Here is an 18,256-nt window from a genome sequence, read left to right as displayed (position 1 = left end):
ATAGGGAACAATAAATTGGCTCATTGTGCATGGCACAATTTATTTTCAATATAATTGGAGACTATCCACTTGCTAATTAGACTAATTTCTAAGTTGCCATTATGCAAATCTCTTGGAAATAAATTTACACAAGGCACAATTTTTTTTCATTAAATGCCAAATATGTGTAAGAATTTATAGAAATACAGAAGGAATGGTAATTACAGAACAAAGCTTTATTTTCTTTTTAAAGTCTGAAGGAAGTGACTGACAGCTTAAATCTTCACCGAGAGATTTGAATTTAAAAGCAATTCTGTGAGTCTTGAAAAGCCGGGCGTCTTATTTCTTCGGCCTCTAAGCCTGCTCGTCTTATTGCAGGGTTAGAGCAGAGAAGTCAGAGCAGCTTTTAGACCATATTGAGTTTTGTGATTCTCCTTCGTCGCTCCTTCTGCTTCGTTATTAGACAAACTGTTGGGATTTGTGTTCGTGGGACTTGGGGAAATCCAAATGGAGCCCAAGTAATCCTGATTTCAGTAATGCCACATATTAGAGAGGTCAGAGAGTCTCCCTCTCACTCGTTCTTTCATTTAAAACTTTAATAATCAAACTTACAAACGTGAATCCAAAACTGGAAACATCTTTAACTCTTGTGTTTGTGTTTTTCTGCAGGTACCAGTGTGATAAAGATTGAGCAGACCCCTGAGGAAGTCGCCGTTCCCGCCCCCGTCTCGACCACCACAGACAATCTGCAGCCGACAGCAGCCAAGGAGCACAAACCAGGCAGGAAGAGTAACTGTAGACCAGGTGAAGAGTCCGACAGCGACTTCGAGTCTGATCCTCCTTCGCCGAAAAGCAGCGAAGATGAAGAGCCGGAGGAGGACGAGGCGCTGAACAGCGAGCACGGTGAAGACACAGAGCCGGAGAATTTAGGACAGAGGCCTCTGCTCATGGACTCAGAGGAAGAGGGCGAGGAGGACGATGACAAGCACAGCTCTGACTCGGACTACGACCCCAGCAGAGTCAAGACTCGCTCCAAGAAACCTGTGGCGGGTAAAGCAGCTTCTGCAGCAACCGGGAGGAGTCCTCGAGGAGATTCTGCCATGACCCTGATCACCCCTCCTGAGTCGCCCAGCGGAGCAAGAGCTGCTCCGGTCACGGATGATGTGGATGTTTTCGGTGCCGTTCCCTTCCTCGGAGGAGCCTCACCTGTCGGACCTTCAGAGAACACGGACATCTTTGCCAAAGCGCCTTTCAGGCAAGTCAGCCACGAGCAGCAAGCTCCGGATGAGTTTGATGTTTTTACCAAAGCGCCATTCAACCGGAACCTCTCCAAGTCTGGCAAGAGTGGCAGTGATGTTCCCATGGGCCAAACGCCGCCCATTTCCCCCGAGGGCATTGACATTTTCGGCTTCTCTCCCTTCCAGCCGGGCCCCACCGCGCCACCTCCCATCACCTCCAGAAGTGCGGATGATATTTTTCGGCCATCTTACGAGGAGTCGCCGAGTCCTCAGCAGCAGAGGCTGAAGCAGCGCAGCCTCCAGAAGCTGTCGTCACGCCAGAGAAAAACCAAGCAAGAGGCCACGGCGGGCGGCAGCAACGGTAAACGGCATCACGGTACACCTACTGGAGGGCGCAAGACCAACAAGCCGACTTACCGCACACCAGAGCGAGTCCGCAGGCATAAGAAGGTCGGCCGGAGAGACTCGCAGAGCAGCAACGAGTTCCTCAGCACCTCTGACTCTAAAGAGAACATCAGTGTGGACATAACCATGTCTGAAGGGAAAGACAAAGGAGCTTCTCTGCCGGTAGACGAGGCCCTTTTAGACCCGTTTGGGGCCAAACCCTTCCATCCTCAGGACGGATTACGGCACAACCAGTATCAAGGCCTCGGTGACAGTAAGAGCGACATGGGCACGGCCAACAGCAAGTCCAGGACGGGTTCTCTTCACGGAGCTCTCGGAGAAAGCAAGATCATGGATGATTTCGGGGCGGTGCCCTTCACAGAACTGGTCATCCACAGTGGACCTCAGCAGCAGCAGCAGCAGCAGCAGGCGCCCTCGCAGCCGGTGGAGCTTGACCCGTTCGGAGCTGCACCTTTTCCCTCAAAACAGTGACTTTTCTTGCGTCTTCCCACTCTGCCATTTGCTGTTAAATAACCCCCGAGCTTTTTTTGTTGTTCTTTTTCTTTTGGTTTGGGATCAGTCAACCAGTCGTGGAATCACAAGCTAATAATGTCCTAACGCTTCTTTTTTGAGAGCATTTTATTACAGCTCTCAGTTTGAATAACAAAAAACCCTAAATCCTGTGGAGTGCAAGTGATGTTCCCACATATCTTTCAGCTGTACCCGTTTGCTGAGAGGCCTTTTTATGCTGCATCATAACGCTAAAGACGTTTGAACCTGAAGAAATGGGGGAAAAAAAACCCACTCGAAAATCGTACTGTGATTACAAGCTTAACATTCGACCGCTTGACTCGCTGCAAAAAGCTCCTTACGGCCTTGCCTTCTGATCTACCAATATGTTTGTTTTTTTTTTAGCACCACAAAGCCTTACCTGAGCTCGGCTCCGCCTTGCTGCACAGTACCTCGGGAAAAATACGACACAATCGGTCAGCGTCGGCCTTTAGTGTTCGGTGGAATCGTTCGGGAGACGACCTTAACCACTTTGTTTTATCCTCATTAGACCTTCCTCTATGCATAATTTCACAGTAGTCTTTTACGCAGCCGGACGTGGCTGTGATTTGTGTTGCATTACACTTGGAATACTAAAAGGGATTTTATTGTACTTCCTTTAAAAAAAAAAAAAAAAAAAAAAGTTGGATCTGTTAATTGAGTTTAAATTTAGGCTTTTAACTTCTCTTTCTTTGTTTTCTAGCAGGAGACGTGTGTAAGTACTGTTAAAAAATTTTTTAATTAAGTTACAACTCAACACATTCTGTTAGAAATAAGGAAGGAATAAAACACAAAGCCACATTAGATCACTAGTCTAGGGGTTTATGTTTTGAGAACTTTGACCCCCCCATAGAAACTCACAAGCTCTACTGCTATTTCCTCAGCAATGTTAAGTGCTCTGTAATTTCTGCTTAAGGATAAATGGGTATTGCACCATCAGTTAAAGGACAAGACTGGTGGTATTCTGCGTATTTTTCAACATTTTTCAACAAATATTACGAAAAGACCAAAACCAACAATGTTACGATAATATGTTAGTCTGGAGGGTTTAAGCCGTTTGGTTCCTACTGAAGCCTGAAGCCTGATGTTTAGATTATATTTGCTTTTTTTCCAGATAGTTACTTAAAAAAAGATTGATCTCCCTCTCATTTGTCTGTTCAATATCGAGCTACTAGCAGCAGCTGGTTAGCTTAGCTTAACTTAAAGCCTGGAAATAGGGGGAAACAGCTTGTCTGGCTTTGTCTGAGAGTAAAAGATAGAAGCTGCCACCACCTCTAAATTTAAAGTAATTAGTAAAAAAATGTGTGGTTTTACAAGGATTTGTAATTTAGTGAGCTTTAAAGGTTTTGGTAAGTGGATTTTTTTTAGCTTACAGACAGAGCCAGGCTGTCTGCATTATTGATCATCCATCGACGGCCCCGTTTCCAGGAGGTAAATCACTTTATCGAGCCTCAGACACACACACACACACACACACACACACACACACACTACCCGTCAGTTACTGCTTTTAATCTTTTCATGGGATTTGTTGCCAAAAAAAAGTAGAATATCACCAGACTTCTTCGTTGACACAGGTCTCTCCTCTGCAGATTGAGGTAAATTGGCTCGTTCATAAAAGGGAAAAAAACGTTTAAGATCTTTGAGAAATCTTTGATGTAACATTCAGGTCATTTGTCTTCATGACTGCACTTTTTCAGCGCTGAATTCTTCCATTAACGAGTTCTGTGTGCTCTCCATCGACGGCCTTAAGCACTGCATTTACCTTCACAACCACTGGCACATTTTGTTTGAATTAAACCTGCAGGTTGCTGTGTTTTCACCAGTGGAACCATTTGATACAACTACTTTCCATCTCTTTTTTTTCCACCAGGGTAAATCTTATATTGTATTTATCATGCTATACTGCTGTTTGATGCAATAAATAAGATTCATCTCAGTGCAGCTTGAGATGGATGCTGTAAAGTGGAATTTAAAACAAAGTTTACAGTTTGTTTTTTTAAACAGTTCACGGTTAATTTTATTCAGAGTCAAGTTCAGCAGTTTGATTGCTCAGGTATGAAAAGTCAAGATACAAAATTTCTGCTGCTACAAAATGAGTTTCAGACACTTTGAGAGCTTATCAAAGACAAAATGTTTTTACAGAGCAGGTTCTTATGAATAATTTAAATACAGAACAACAAAAAGAATCTGAAACCGTCTCAGGCTAAATCTTAAAAACATTAAATATCACACAGAAAACAAATGACTTTCATTCCAAAATGAGGCGGTAACCATGTAAGTGGACACCTAGTGTAATTAAATGACGACAAACAGAAACAGTAATGAGACATTCTAAGTTTTAAGACTCTTCTTTACTAAATATTAACAGCTGATGACGTCTCTCCAGCATGGCTGCGCTGCATTTTGGAATAAAGCCATTTTTTAAAAAAGTTGACCTTGACATTGCACATCACCCTACTTGAGTTATTACGTCTGAAAACACTGTCTGCATTTTTATCTACAGTGGAAGATTCTGTCACCAGGTGAGGCAGAAGAAAAAAAAAACAAGTTTCTTTAAAATGTAGTTGTAACTATTTAAACAAAGAGTGGAGACAAAGTAGTGAAATCATGTGAATCTACAGTAGAGAGCAGAGCTGCACAGCACAGAGAGAAGCTGCAGCTGCACAATGAACTGCACAATGTGCAGATACAGATTTTAAATCAGTGCCTGAACCTTTAAAAACAAAAACTGTCCCCGTTTCAACTTCAAAATACTCACATGCAGAATAAATCTACTGATGTTTGAGCTCTTTTTAAATGGAGAAGCCTCTACTGCTGTTAAAAAACTAAGATGTAGGAAATCCTCTAAATAAAATATAGTAAATTAGTGTATAAGAAGTAAACGTAGCAGTGCACTGTCAACATTACCTCACAGTGCAGACGTGGGACACAGTTTAAAGGCCTAAAAAGTCTCACTAGCAGCCCCTACAGGCCGAGCTAAGAACTGACTCACACACTTATAACACACATTTAAAAAACCCTCAGACAGAATCATTCCAGTAGCAAACGTCGAGGCTTCTCCGCTCACACATCCTGTGCAGCTCTGATATAAAGTCAGTTTGAGGCAAAGCAGCTCGACAGAAAAGAACAGAAATAAAATTTAAAAAAAAAAACATCCAGCTCTGGAGCGTCAGGCATCTGCAGTTCATGAGTGTTTGTGGTACCTGTGTTCAAAGTAAAACACTTCACCGTCCTGGGACTGAAACAATCTGTTCATCTCACTCAGCGGTAACAAACACAAACATCAATACTGTTAAAAAAAGTTAAAAAAAGAAACACTAAATGTAGGATAAACTGTTGAGCTTTGTTCCGCAGCAGTGGCTCTGACTCTTTGGTTTTTCTATCTACACATCAAAAGTGAACAATACTGGTCAGTTTTTGCTTGTTTTCATTCAGAGGTTCCTCACCATTTTATAGTTTGGGAATAAAGGAAATGATTTGTGTTGAGTTTCACTCAGCATTTACACTCACAGCAACTCAAGCTTAAAGGCTGTAACCTAAAAGTATTGTTGAACTATATTCAAACAGATTTTTCAGGGAGGAACACCTCAGACAATCACTGGCTTTTAAGCCTTTAAAAATAAATACAAATTTGGGCGTTCTAGGAGCAAAAGTTAATTTACCAAGTGCTACATGATGTTTTATTTACAGGCACTTACAGAAATATGTGGGCTGCTGCTTGACTGAACCTGCCGACCCTGAATCTTATTATTTTGTTGCTTTATCTGTGATTTATAAAGACAGACAGTTATTGACTGATTTTAAAGTTACGTAAATTTGAGCGCAGTGCAACAGCCTCGGTCTCTGTAGTTTTGTAGTTTGACTGCAGAGGTTTGTTTTTAGAACTGGTGCCTGGTAAAGACTGTGACTGTTTACCCACAATCACTCAGAGTTCCTGGTTTATCTCATAAATATTCACTCGACACGTGTCACCTCACGTCCTGGAGGTCGCAGGTGTGGTTCCTGTTCGCAGCCCTCGTCACCGACTGACAGGTAAGAATCTGTGGTAACACTGGGGTGAGCTGAAAGGCTGCTGTCTCTCTTGTCTTCTGTCCAGTGCATGCTGGGATACACTGCAGCTGTTCGCCAACCTAAAGACAGAATTAAGAACTAAAATCAGGGCTAGATAATGAACTTAAATAGGTTTTAGTACCAGTTAAAGTGCGTCAGCCGCCAACGAATGTCTGATCAGATTAGTCGTCTTGTTTACTGATTATTTGACCTGATTTAAATCAAATTGTTGCCAGTTTTAGACATTTTATTCAGATAAATATCTCCTACATCTGCTTCAGTTTAGACATTTAAAATGTAAGATTTTCATCTTTTCTTCTGGCTATTTTTGTAAAAAAAAAAAGGATTTTACAGAATAAATGCAGATACATTTGAAGTAAGGTATAACAATTTGTTTTCCAGCGACAGCATCACCTGAATGTACACTCATGTGTCAGGTAATTAGGAACACCGGGCTTAAAATGTTCAGTTTGTGTTGAAATTGTTTTAAAAAGATGTTGATTCATGTGTGAAAAATCATTTTGGAGGCTGTGCTTTATTGTTAATCTTAGTGTTTCTATTATTTTGTCCACCCCATACAAATCAATAAAGCTAGACAATAGAAACACAACACAGATTCAACTTGAACTGAAGATTACAGCCTTGTGAGGGAGGATTTACTGCAGGACTTCGTACCGTTTTCAAAACATCGGTGCTCCGGCGGCGTCGGGGCACGGCTGGCTGTGTCTGTACGCCATGATGAAGCCTGACGACTGGTGCCACCAGTAAAACATGAGAACAAGCAGCATGTGCCACACCTGGTGGCTGGAGCCCAGGTAGTTCAGCTGACCTGCAGTGAAACATCACAGGAAGACGTAAGACTGGATGTACAGGCAGTAAAATCTGAACAAAATCTTCAGCCCTGAGTCTCTTCAGCATCTCACTGATCGATATTATAATATTGATCATCTCTGATCAACTATTGGGCTTTAAATTAAAAGCAGTCTCACCTGGGAAGTAGCGTTCAGGAACTTTTGAAACGTAGAAAATGAGAGCTAACGCTGCGATGAAGTACATCCCCAGGATACGAGGAACAAAAGCCTGAAGGAGAAAAGTATTTCGTTTATTTACGTGTGTCAGAAAAGCCTGGTTCTGAAACGTTCCTCCATATTTTCCTTCCTGTCTGACGTGCAGATGTCAGGGTTGCCGTGACAACGCGGCCGGCGCTCACCTGGACGAGTTCGGAGGAGAAGCCTCCCGTGATGCAGATCCAGTGGACGGTGGGGATGAGGCCGTAGCCGGCCACCGAGCAGAAGATGAGCGAGCGCAGCTGCTTCCACTGCTTACTGAGGTAATGAGGGTGGATCTGAGCGAAGAAGACCGCCAGGATCATCGCCAGGACCGTCACCAGGTACACCTGACGCCAGTACTGCCGGGGACAAGAAGGTCAAAGGTCAAATCATGCTGCAGGTATCAGTTCAGTTTAAGAGCTTTAGATTCAGTTGGAGTAAGTCAAGCTAAAACCTTTCAGACAGACGAGGGAATGAATTATTATTATTAAGACATAAAAAAACTAAAATCAGAGCTGGTGGAAGAGATTATTGAGCAGTCAGTGAATATAAAAGAAGAACAGGCTGCAGAAGGAAATAAAGGGAGTGAGTGAGAATGCAGGACAAAGAAACCTGATGAATGTTTGTATAAGACTCAGTCCTCCGCTCACTCCTGCTTCTCAAATGTCAGATTTTGCTGCTTTTTATTATTTTCTATCATAATAAGCTTCACATCTTTGTGTTGTTTTTCTCTATATCTTCAAATAATCACAAAAATAATTGTTTGTTGCAGCTCGTCTGCTTTCTATCCAAATCACTTGAACATTTGTTGGTCATTTTCTTTTCTTTTTTTCAGTCTCCCTCTCTTTTTAATTAACACCTCAGGCCATTTCATGTATGGCTGTATTTTATTTGCGTTGGCATATGATGCTGTAACAAACTTCAAGTGACGATCTGAGCATCTGCCAAAAAAAAAAAACCCTCTCCTACTGTTTTCAGTTGTTATCATATATATATCAAAACATAACTCGAGTCCTCGGCTCTGCGCTCGGTATTTAAACTTCTATAAGTGAGCGTGTAAAGTCTGGACAGCCTCGTCTCGGTTCCCTTCTGTCCGTTTGTGTGGATGTAGGCCTCCGTCCAGTCACACGTCCTCATGTGACGAGTCCTGCTGAATTTCACAGTGAATAAATTTGCACCAGGAACAAGGCCCCGCTCAGCTCCAGCCAAAATTTTTAAAAGCTCCTTCTCCTAACAGACACGGCGTTCTCTCCTCCAAATCTACGTCTCTGAAACACTCTGACGAGACAAGAGTTTGACTAGCTAAATATAAAAATCAGTTTTTCTTTAGGGACTTGGCTTTGCTGCAGGAGTGGAGCCACCCAGAAGCGGAGCCCCAGTCTTGGCAAGGACAGTGTGTGTGTGTGTGTGTGTGTGTGTGGAGGGGGTGGGGGTGGGGGGGGCCCTTTCGCTGAGACGGCTCCCAGACTTGCGAACGTCATATGGTGGGGAACAGGAGTGAAGGACCGCTCCGTGAACACAGCCATCTGGTTTGGGCTGGAGCAGATTTCAGCTGCGTTCTGGGGGCAAAATAACCCGGCGCTTCCAATATGCGGGGGAAAGCGAACAGTAAGGAGCACAGCCAAACACTTCAGGAGTAAAGAAAAAAAAAACATGGTGGTGGGCGGCTGGAATAAGGAACTGAAACTGGCTTGTGTCATCAGAGGCTGTTTTCCAAACGCCGAGCGCAGCGAAGGTGTCGTGTTGCTTATTCACCAGGAACAATGAGTCAATCAGCGGAGCCAGACTGTGGGCTCCACTTCAGCTTTATTCAATTACTGCTTCTCGAAAGGCCGAGGATGTTGAGCTGAAACGTCTCCGGGGAGGTGCGTGGTTAGATGTTAAACGCTGACACGCAGAACTGTATTTACATTGTCTATAATGTGCATCTAACTGCAGTGAGTGTAACAGGAGGAAAAAAGCCTCAATTCCCTGAACACCAATGACATGAGCTGCAAACAGAGCTGGGTATCCACTCTGAGTCTAAACCGTGAAGTATCAAAATAACCAGTCAGATCCATAATCATCTTTACTCATTCTCTGATCAGCTCCTGATCTGAGCTGTAATTCTGTCTTTTTAAGTTTATTCTTCTCTGCTTCAGAAGAAAACATGAGTTCCATGTTGATTTAAAATCACGTGTTATAACGAAACATCTGAGAAGAATAGTCTCAGGGTGAAGCCCCGTTAAGATGCAGGCTCTTTTTAATCACATTATAACGAGATCTCTGTTTAAAGGAGCTGTGAGTTAATGGACCATGTGATGTGAATTTTCTTTTGCATGACTGTGTCAGTTTTACACCATTTTCTGTGCAGCTGCTTGTATTTAGACAAAGTTTAACGCTTTTGTTAAAGAAAAAAAGGTTTCTGGAGAGAAACGTTTATATTTCTATATTTATTTATTAAGTAAAAGGTACCAAAAAAAAATCGGATTCTCTGCTGCAAAAAACATCAGGTATTGTTTTGGTGTCAGTATCAAAAGACGTCAAACATCGTTCCTGGTAAAGTTTTCCTTTCCTGAGATTTTTTGAAAAGTTTTTGAGAACTTTTTGACTGCTCTGTGAGGAGTGTTTGATCTAAGCCTAATGCTTTTCCTTTTGAATCACTGAGTAAATTTAATCAGTTTTGCTAATGTATTGGCAGCAACAAACAGAGACACATCAAATTCAGGAAAATGAGATTAAAGGTGATTTCCCTCAATAAAATCAGACATTTTGTTCAACAGTCAGCACTAATCCTCAATCTTCAAGCAAATGCTGATATTACTAAGACACAAGACATTTTATCTTCCATTTAATTTGATTCCATCGAGAGCAATTTCTGTGTTTATTTCAACTTCCTGTCTCTGCATGTTTTGTAGTTACAGGTTCTTGCTCAGCTGAGATGAACTTACATTATTGCAGTAGAAGGTGTAGAAGACTCCGGGGACGTAGCAGCCCAGGATGCCGATGGAGACACCGGCGTAATCCAGCGCCATCCAGCGGCGGCTGGTCTTCTCTGAGCGATGGCAGCAGAACAGGTGGTAACCCACCGAGCACAGCATGCACAGCTGAGGAGCGATCAGGTAAAAAGGAGACGGTCAGACGTCTGAACCAGTTCTCATTTTATTATTCAGCATTTTCTCATGTTTTTTTAACTGGACGTGAAGACTGTGGTCGTCAGTCCCTGTTTATTTTTAATTCGCTAAGAAAACCTGCCAATGTTTTGGATGAGGTCTGATGTTATTCTGTAACCACTCAGATTAAGGTAACACCACACAACTGTCACATATGCAGTCTCCAAGATATTTGGCTAATCTGAAATCATCACGCTGCTCAACACAGAGAGACACCTTGTTGTAACGGAGCCTGGAACGAACACTGTGACGTAAAAAATAAGCCCTGCCTCAGTAAACTTCAACGTGAAGATGACAGAGACAGACCTGAAACATCATTTAGCAATTAATCCTCATCCGTTGTTAGAATTTAGCCTCAAACAGAGACCATGTATGAGTTCATGCTTAAACCTGAAATCTGTGATTTAGACAAAAACTAAAAGTTTACACACAATCTCCAGAGGTGAGAGGCGTTCAGGAGCTTTTTTTAATGACGTTAAAGACGAAGAATCGACTGCAGCAGTGGGAGGAACTGTGTATGGACACGATGTGACATCCATGTCTATTCAGTAGATTAATTGGCATCTTTAAGAGCACAGATCTGACCCAACAAGTTGATCAGCATTTGAGAATAGCTGACTAAGGAGAGGCACGATTCCAGAGCTGGTTTTTCTATTCATAACAGCACACCTTAATATATGGACTAAAACAACATTATCAATGTAATATCAGCCAAGTAATCTAGTAATAATTGCGGCCACCAACTAGGACGTGAGATGACATCTGACTGCGCTGAAATGTCTGAAGCAAACTGAAAACCTCAGGCCTGTACCTGGAAGCAGAAGAGCCCGATGGAGTAGATGACGTAATCCTCCCTGGAGGCACCGAAGGCCGGCAGCACCGACGCCATGTTGTACACCCCGAGACAGAAGAAGAGCAGGAAGCCCAACAGATGGCTCCAGATATTCACCGTCTCGTTGGACAGAATGAAGAGGCTGCACAGAGGAATTACATACTTTAACAATCAGATAAAATTTGTTGGGTCTCCTTTTCCTGATATCATCTCTTATTCTACCGACTGAGATCAGCAATCTCAGCTGCACAGTGTTTAAATTCAAACATCCTCATACTGTGCAAACATGCAGAAATATATAGAAAGAGAATTAAAACAGTAGAGGAACTGGACTGCCATAGGGGAAAAGAAAAAAGTTGTTTTCCCTGGACAACTGTAAGGAAATCCTCCTCCTCTCCTGCTGTGTTTTTATATAAACAGTGCTCAGCAGGTTTACTGACAGGAGCAACATGTTGATCTACATTTTAAATACATTTTTGAATACAATTAAAGATGGCACAGTTTCTCTTCTGGGGAGTAATAAGAAGTATTACAAGATAGTCAGTGCAGCTTCTCACCTTTTGATGCACAGTCTGGAGGGCAGGTAGGCTCTGTATCCATCTGTGATGTAGGGGTTCTCTCTCAGAAACACTGGGATTTGTTCGTAGGTGTACAGTCTGATGCCTCGGGGCACCAGCACAGGCCAGTACTGATAACCTCCCAGCTCGATGTAGTGTGCTGTCTGGGCGTTCTTCTGGAGTTTCTGAGGCATGACTGGGCCTGCAAAGTCCGCTTTAGTCTGACCTGAAGCTGAAAAGGCAGATCCAGATCAGATCCAATTAAGGCTATAACTTACATAACAAGGCTAATTAAACATTAAAGCATGGTGGACCAATTTAAAGCTGATGTATACTCTGTGGCATTCAACAAGTGAAGGACAAAGCATAACGTCAAGGAAAGGCTGATAAACTCCATACTGTCTGTGAGAGAGGAGCTAATATCTGCAGGCTAACATTAATTGGCTATTTTAAAAGCACAGCCATTGACTTGTCTTGCATGTAATCCCATGTTACCTACATTAACTATCTGCAGCTTAACCGTTCCGCTGTAATTACAGAGGAAAAACTCCGTTTAGAAATAGGGCAATTTTCGGCCTTGCGTACTAACACCTTCAGAACATAGCTCAAGAGCTCTTTAAGAAGCATTAGCATCCAAACTGTAACTGAATGAACAACTAATACACCAACCAACACCGGTCGATAAAATACAAATTACTAGAAATGATCCTACTCTCTGTCTTTGCCCACCAATATGAGCTGATCCCACTGTTACACTGTACATTGGAGATGTGGCGAGTACTAGATCAATGATGTGTAAAGTCCGTAATTTGTTGTCATAACGTGCTTGTTTTGTAAATTATTATAAGCCGACTATGTCCAAAGAATCAACTGAACAATAAACCATTTTAAGTTAAGTCTTATCCGGCAAATAATACTGTCGCTGAACAAGTCAAACATAAAATAACAGGATTTCTAATGCGGTTTGGCGAATAGTCTGTCAACTACAGCTCGAGTCTGCCTGAACAAGCTAACATTTTTACAGGATAGCTAACACTTCGCTTTATATAGAACTAATAAAATAACAACAGACCCACCTTTTAACTTCGTATATGTGCAGTTTGTGCCATTTTGGGGCTTATAATACGTATTACGCATCTGTAAACATGTATTAACACTGACTTTAAGAACAACGTAATGTTTATCAAGTTTCGGCTAGAACATCTTCCAAATCACCAGAGACGTCATCAATGATGGACCCCTTGAGTGTGCCCAAGGAATGCCTGAGTAAAAAGAACAGACCCAAAGCCGGAGTCATTAAATGAACCTTTTCTTGTGTAATTACAGTTTCCAAAATTAATTATTAACTTTTATGCTCTCTCTGGTGTTGAATTTGATTGAAAATTTGAACAAAGAAAAGTTCCACATTAATAAATAGAGAAATTAAAGCAGAACAATATTTTTTTAGTTAAGTTAGGACATATTAAAATAATAAAATATGAAATAAAAATATTTAATTAAAATAAAAATATTCAAATTATTTGTTTGCCATTGAAAAAACACATAACTAATATGACTTGAAACAGTTCCCTGGTCTTTTCTGTATCTTAATGTCTACAGCAGTTGATGGTCTCTGTAAAATATTAATACCAAGTTAATAATAATTAATATCATTTTACATTGTTGCACAATATTTTCCTGCATCCTTCACTGTGAGACAAGCATTAGTGGCACTATATACAAAAACAATTTTAGTATGCAAGTAGGTCTATTCCTCCTTTTCTCAAAATTATAATTTCTTACAATGAATTCTTTTTGTGCTTCGAATAAAATCACAAAAAAGCCTCCAATTTGTATCCAGCATGTTTTATATTTACATACTTATTTTCTCCTTATTTGTTTTCTTTAGATTTATTTATTTCTCTATTTCACTAATGCCTCTTTACCCATTTTCCTACAGTGTTATAGCCCATTAGGAGCCCTGGAATGTCACATGATTGATACAGCACAGCACTGAGTGCATGCTGGAGTCTGCAGGTGTGGCCCATGTTAAATGCAGGCTGTTGAGTGAGTGCAGCTCTCAGTCTCCTGGCTGTCATCCCGCCGCACTGTGTGAATGTGTTACATCCTCCTGTCGCTAACTGTCACCAGGAATCCTCGTCAGAGCGCGAGCTCTCCGCAGACCTCTCAGGTGTGAGAGATGTTGTGGAGGATTCCCTCAGGAGGGAAGTCACACTCAGTCCTCCCTCTGCTGTTTACACCCCACTTTAATTGCCTCATTCTCAAGTGGAAGTGTGTTCTTCATTATCACTTCTAATACACCTCTCAGCACATCCACTCTGGCAAAGTGTCAGCTGCCAAGTTAAGATAGTAACTCGTGCATGCAAGGGCAAACCACAAGAATCTCCTGCTGCTGCAGTCGGTGCTTGAATTATTAATTGATTTTGTGGGCTTACAGTTGGCAGTCATTTGCTGCAAATGATTTTGAGGGTTGCCATTATGTTTCTGTAAAATTAACAATATTTTGCTGTTGCTGAAATGTACAGTTTGCTACCTGTTTTTTGTTTGTCTGATTGTCATGTCATTGTGATCATTTTGTGTTTATTTGTAGTTTTATTGCATCATTTTGCATCTTTACTTGTCTATTTTATGTCTATTTATGGTCAGCTTCTTTGTATGTTTGTGGTTGTTCTCACTGCGTCTCTGTAGATCTGTATCTATTCCTGATCAATTTACTTTTCTTTGAGGTTATTTTTTGTTTCACTGTGGCAGTTAAGCATCTCACTGGGATTGTTTTGTGTCTCAGTTTTTTGTTTGTCATTGTAGATTTGTGCCAGTAGTCTGTCCCTAGCTATCCATTGATCCATGGTTATATACAGTATATTTGTGATGAGAAATTTGTTTGTGTGTGTCTTAATACTTGATTGAGCTCAGTTATGTGTTAATTTCAAGCTTGAAAACTAAATTTTAACTGTGAACCTTCACAAGTTTGAGCCTTACTTTGTTGTTGGTTCTTATGGATGCAATGCTTTTTCTTGTCATATGTGACAGTTAACAGCCTTTTTTTTCCAGATTTTTTTACATAGCTTTTTTCTTTTAGACCAGTCAAGTTGTATTTGTAATTGTCACAGTTTGTGTTTAGTTTTCACTGTTGTACTTGTGTTTTCCAGGTCTACTTGTTCAGCTCCTGCAGCTTCGACAGAGATACCACCATCACCTTACAGACCAACAGGTATGTGTCCGAAACATTTACCCAGTCTGAGAAATATATATATATAAATATGTGTTAATGAGCTAAATTATTGATGTCAGCAATCGCTTTCATTTCTTTCGTTTAGTGTCACTGGGTAAATCCCAGATCAAACCTTGGTATTTAATTAATTTAGTACTGAATATAATAAGATATAAGAATATTAACTTAATATTAATTGTGTCTATTAAATCAGAAACAAGTACTATCTGCAATTGCTCAGAGCTTAAGGTGAAGTTTTCAGATGTCTTGTTTCCAATAGTATTATAGTACTATTAGTACTATAATAGTACTAATAGTACTATTTATCATATGACAGAAAAAACTATTAAATTCTCTCTTCTGAAGCCTCCATCATCAAAAAAATATTTGGCATTCTTGGTTTTAAAAACATATGCAATAGTTGTCAATGTTTTGTCTTTGCATAAATTAACTATAGCTCTCCTCACCTTCTCTTCAAACAATATAAAATACATCAGAACCAACAAATGCGAAATTTTCTCTCTTGGATTGTTATTGTTAAGGATCAGTCAAAATGGGATTAAAAAAATTTTAACTTCAGTTTGATTGTGCATGATCAGAAATTATGTGTATGTGTGGAACAACCAGTTCTACATTTATTTGCTGAAAATTTTTCACATAAGCTGCTGTTTGCTATTCAATAAACGAAAATAAATGGTGGAAGAAATACCCAGACTTTTTACTAAAGTATAATAAACAACACAAGTTGCATTCAAAAATTTACTTAACTGGTACTTAACTGTTTATTATGCATTTCACAGTAACATACCTAGTAATACATAATGTTTGGAAAATGTTCTGGTTTTATCTGTGTTTATCTGAAAAATAGGTGTGTAGTGTATTGATCATTTTCCTTTGTTTCTCTTTGATTTCCTCCAGGTGTCACCACTTCTTCCATGACATTATCCACGATTGCCAAGACGACATCCATGATCACAGAGACATTGTCGAGGATGAAGGAGATATTATCCATAATCTCGGAGATGATGTCTGTAATCACAGAGATGTAGTCCACGATTGCAGAGAGTCTTCATACAATCAAGAAGTTCTTTGAGAAGATCAAGGCCTCCTGGTAATTCACAAACAACTTTAAAACGTCCATAAACAGATTTACAGAGCACTGACATGAAATTGTTTATATTCAGTATTTAGTATATGAAAAAAGTCATTAAAAATGGTCAAAAAAAAGCATTAAAAGCCATGAAAAAATATCATAGTTAACTATGGCATCAAAAATGGTTAAAAACTGTCATAGCATAGTAAGGTGTCAAAAATAGTCAAAAAATGTCATAATTAACTATGGCATCAAAAATCATCAAAAAATGTCATAGTATAGTATGGCGCCAAAAACCATGAAAAAATGTCATAGTTAACTATGGCATCAAAAATGGTCAAAAAATGTCATAGTATAGTATGGGGTCAAAAACCATGAAAAAATGTCATAGTATAGTAAGGCATCAAAAACCATGAAAAAATGTCATGTATAGTATGGCGTCAAAAATGGCCAAAAAATGTCATAGTATAATAAGGTGTCAAAAATGGTCAAAAAAAATGTCATAGTATAGTAAGATGTCAAAAATCATCAAAAAATGTCATAATATAGTAAGATGTCAAAAATGGTCAAAAAATTTCATAGTGTAGTAAGGTGTCAAAAATGGTCAAAAAATGTCATAGTATAGTATGGGGTCAAAAATGGTCAAAAAATGTCATAGTGTAGTAAGGTGTCAAAATCCATGAAAAAAATGTCATAGTTAACTATGGCATCAAAAATGGTCAAAAAATGTCATAGTATAATAAGGCGTCAAAAATGGTCAAAAAATGTCATAGTGTAGTAAGGTGTCAAAAATGGTCAAAAAATGTCATAGTATAGTATGGGGTCAAAAATGGTCAAAAAATGTCATAGTGTAGTAAGGGGTCAAAATCCATGAAAAAAATGTCATAATTAACTATGGCGTCAAAAACCATGAAAAAATATCATAGTATAGTAAGGTGTCAAAAATGGTCAAAAAATGTCATAGTATAGTATGGGGTCAAAAATGGTCAAAAAATTTAATAGTATAGTAAGGTGTCAAAAATGGTCAAAAAATTTAATAGTGTAGTAAGGTGTCAAAAACCACGAAAAAATATCATAGTATAATAAGGCATCAAAAATGGTCAAAAAATGTCATAGTGTAGTAAGGTGTCAAAAATGGTCAAAAAATGTCATAGTATAGTATGGGGTCAAAAATGGCCAAAAAATTTCATAGTATAATAAGGCGTCAAAAATGGTCAAAAAATGTCATAGTATAGTAAGGTGTCAAAAACCATGAAAAAATATCATAGTATAATAAGGCATCAAAAATGGTCAAAAAATGTCATAGTATAGTAAGGCATCAAAAATGGTCAAAAAATGTCATAGTATAGTAAGGTGTCAAAAACCATGAAAAAATATCATAGTATAATAAGGCATCAAAAATGGTCAAAAAATGTCATAGTATAGTAAGGCATCAAAAATTGTCAAAAAATGTCATAGTATAGTAAGGTGTCAAAAATGGTCAAAAAATGTCATAGTATAGTATGGCGTCAAAAATGGCCAAAAAATTTCATAGTATAATAAGGCGTCAAAAATGGTCAAAAAATTTCATAGTATAGTAAGGTGTCAAAAACCATGAAAAAATATCATAGTATAATAAGGCATCAAAAATGGTCAAAAAATGTCATAGTGTAGTAAGGTGTCAAAAACCATGAAAAAATATCATAGTATAATAAGGCATCAAAAATGGTCAAAAAATGTCATAGTATAGTATGGGGTCAAAAATGGTCAAAAAATGTCATAGTGTAGTAAGGGGTCAAAATCCATGAAAAAAATGTCATAATTAACTATGGCGTCAAAAACCATGAAAAGATATCATAGTATAGTAAGGTGTCAAAAATGGTCAAAAAATGTCATAGTATAGTATGGGGGTCAAAAATGGTCAAAAAATGTCATAGTATAGTAAGGTGTCAAAAATGGTCAAAAAATGTCATAGTGTAGTAAGGTGTCAAAAACCACGAAAAAATATAGTATAATAGGGCATCAAAAATGGTCAAAAAATGTCATAGTATAGTATGGCATTAAAAATCATCAAAAAATTTCATAGTATAGTAAGGCATCAAAAATGGTCAAAAAATGTCATAGTATAGTAAGGTGTCAAAAATAGTCAAAAAATTTCATAGTATAGTAAGGTGTCAAAA

General features: G+C 39.3%; 2 protein-coding genes and 1 long non-coding RNA gene across 4 annotated transcripts in view; 2 read left to right on the top strand and 1 right to left on the bottom strand.

The window, feature by feature from the left end:
* Positions 1 to 4,132, top strand: part of bmp2k (BMP2 inducible kinase) — a 40,378-nt gene extending 36,246 nt beyond the window's left edge. For both annotated transcript variants that reach the window (XM_018673660.2, XM_018673659.2), the window contains exon 16: positions 649 to 4,132. In XM_018673660.2, the coding sequence (XP_018529176.1) occupies positions 649 to 2,093 (1,445 nt within the window). In that variant the 3' untranslated portion in view covers positions 2,094 to 4,132. The remainder of the gene's footprint in view (positions 1 to 648) is intronic.
* On the bottom strand, positions 2,769 to 13,037 carry paqr3a (progestin and adipoQ receptor family member IIIa). The gene is made up of 8 exons (XM_018673662.2): positions 12,870 to 13,037; positions 11,794 to 12,025; positions 11,216 to 11,378; positions 10,183 to 10,338; positions 7,414 to 7,611; positions 7,193 to 7,283; positions 6,879 to 7,032; positions 2,769 to 6,283 (listed from the first exon to the last, which is right to left on the bottom strand). The coding sequence occupies exons 1-7, from the start codon at positions 12,928 to 12,930 to the stop codon at positions 6,884 to 6,886; spliced, it is 1,050 nt and encodes a 349-aa protein (XP_018529178.1). The 5' UTR covers positions 12,931 to 13,037; the 3' UTR covers positions 2,769 to 6,283; positions 6,879 to 6,883.
* The window catches only part of LOC127143166 (uncharacterized), a 14,478-nt gene continuing 3,767 nt past the window's right edge, over positions 7,546 to 18,256 (top strand). Inside the window, exons 1-4 of the long non-coding RNA XR_007814399.1 lie at positions 7,546 to 7,652; positions 10,150 to 10,353; positions 14,943 to 15,004; positions 15,923 to 16,115. This is a non-coding gene — a long non-coding RNA (uncharacterized LOC127143166). The remainder of the gene's footprint in view (positions 7,653 to 10,149; positions 10,354 to 14,942; positions 15,005 to 15,922; positions 16,116 to 18,256) is intronic.

This window comes from Lates calcarifer, linkage group LG13 (assembly GCF_001640805.2).
Source record: "Lates calcarifer isolate ASB-BC8 linkage group LG13, TLL_Latcal_v3, whole genome shotgun sequence".
NCBI lineage: Eukaryota > Metazoa > Chordata > Actinopteri > Centropomidae > Lates > Lates calcarifer.
This window is presented reverse-complemented; position numbering and strand designations above follow the sequence as displayed.

Bases quoted from the DNA above. Each gene is read 5' to 3' on its own strand.
- paqr3a (XM_018673662.2), bottom strand. From the start codon at position 12,930: ATGCGTAATACGTATTATAAGCCCCAAAATGGCACAAACTGCACATAT. The intron at 11,379-11,793 runs GTGAGAAGCTGC...TCCTCTGTGCAG, and splicing joins TCCAGACTGTGCATCAAAAG to CCTCTTCATTCTGTCCAACG. The intron at 7,612-10,182 runs GTAAGTTCATCT...TGTCCCCGGCAG, and splicing joins ACACCTTCTACTGCAATAAT to TACTGGCGTCAGGTGTACCT.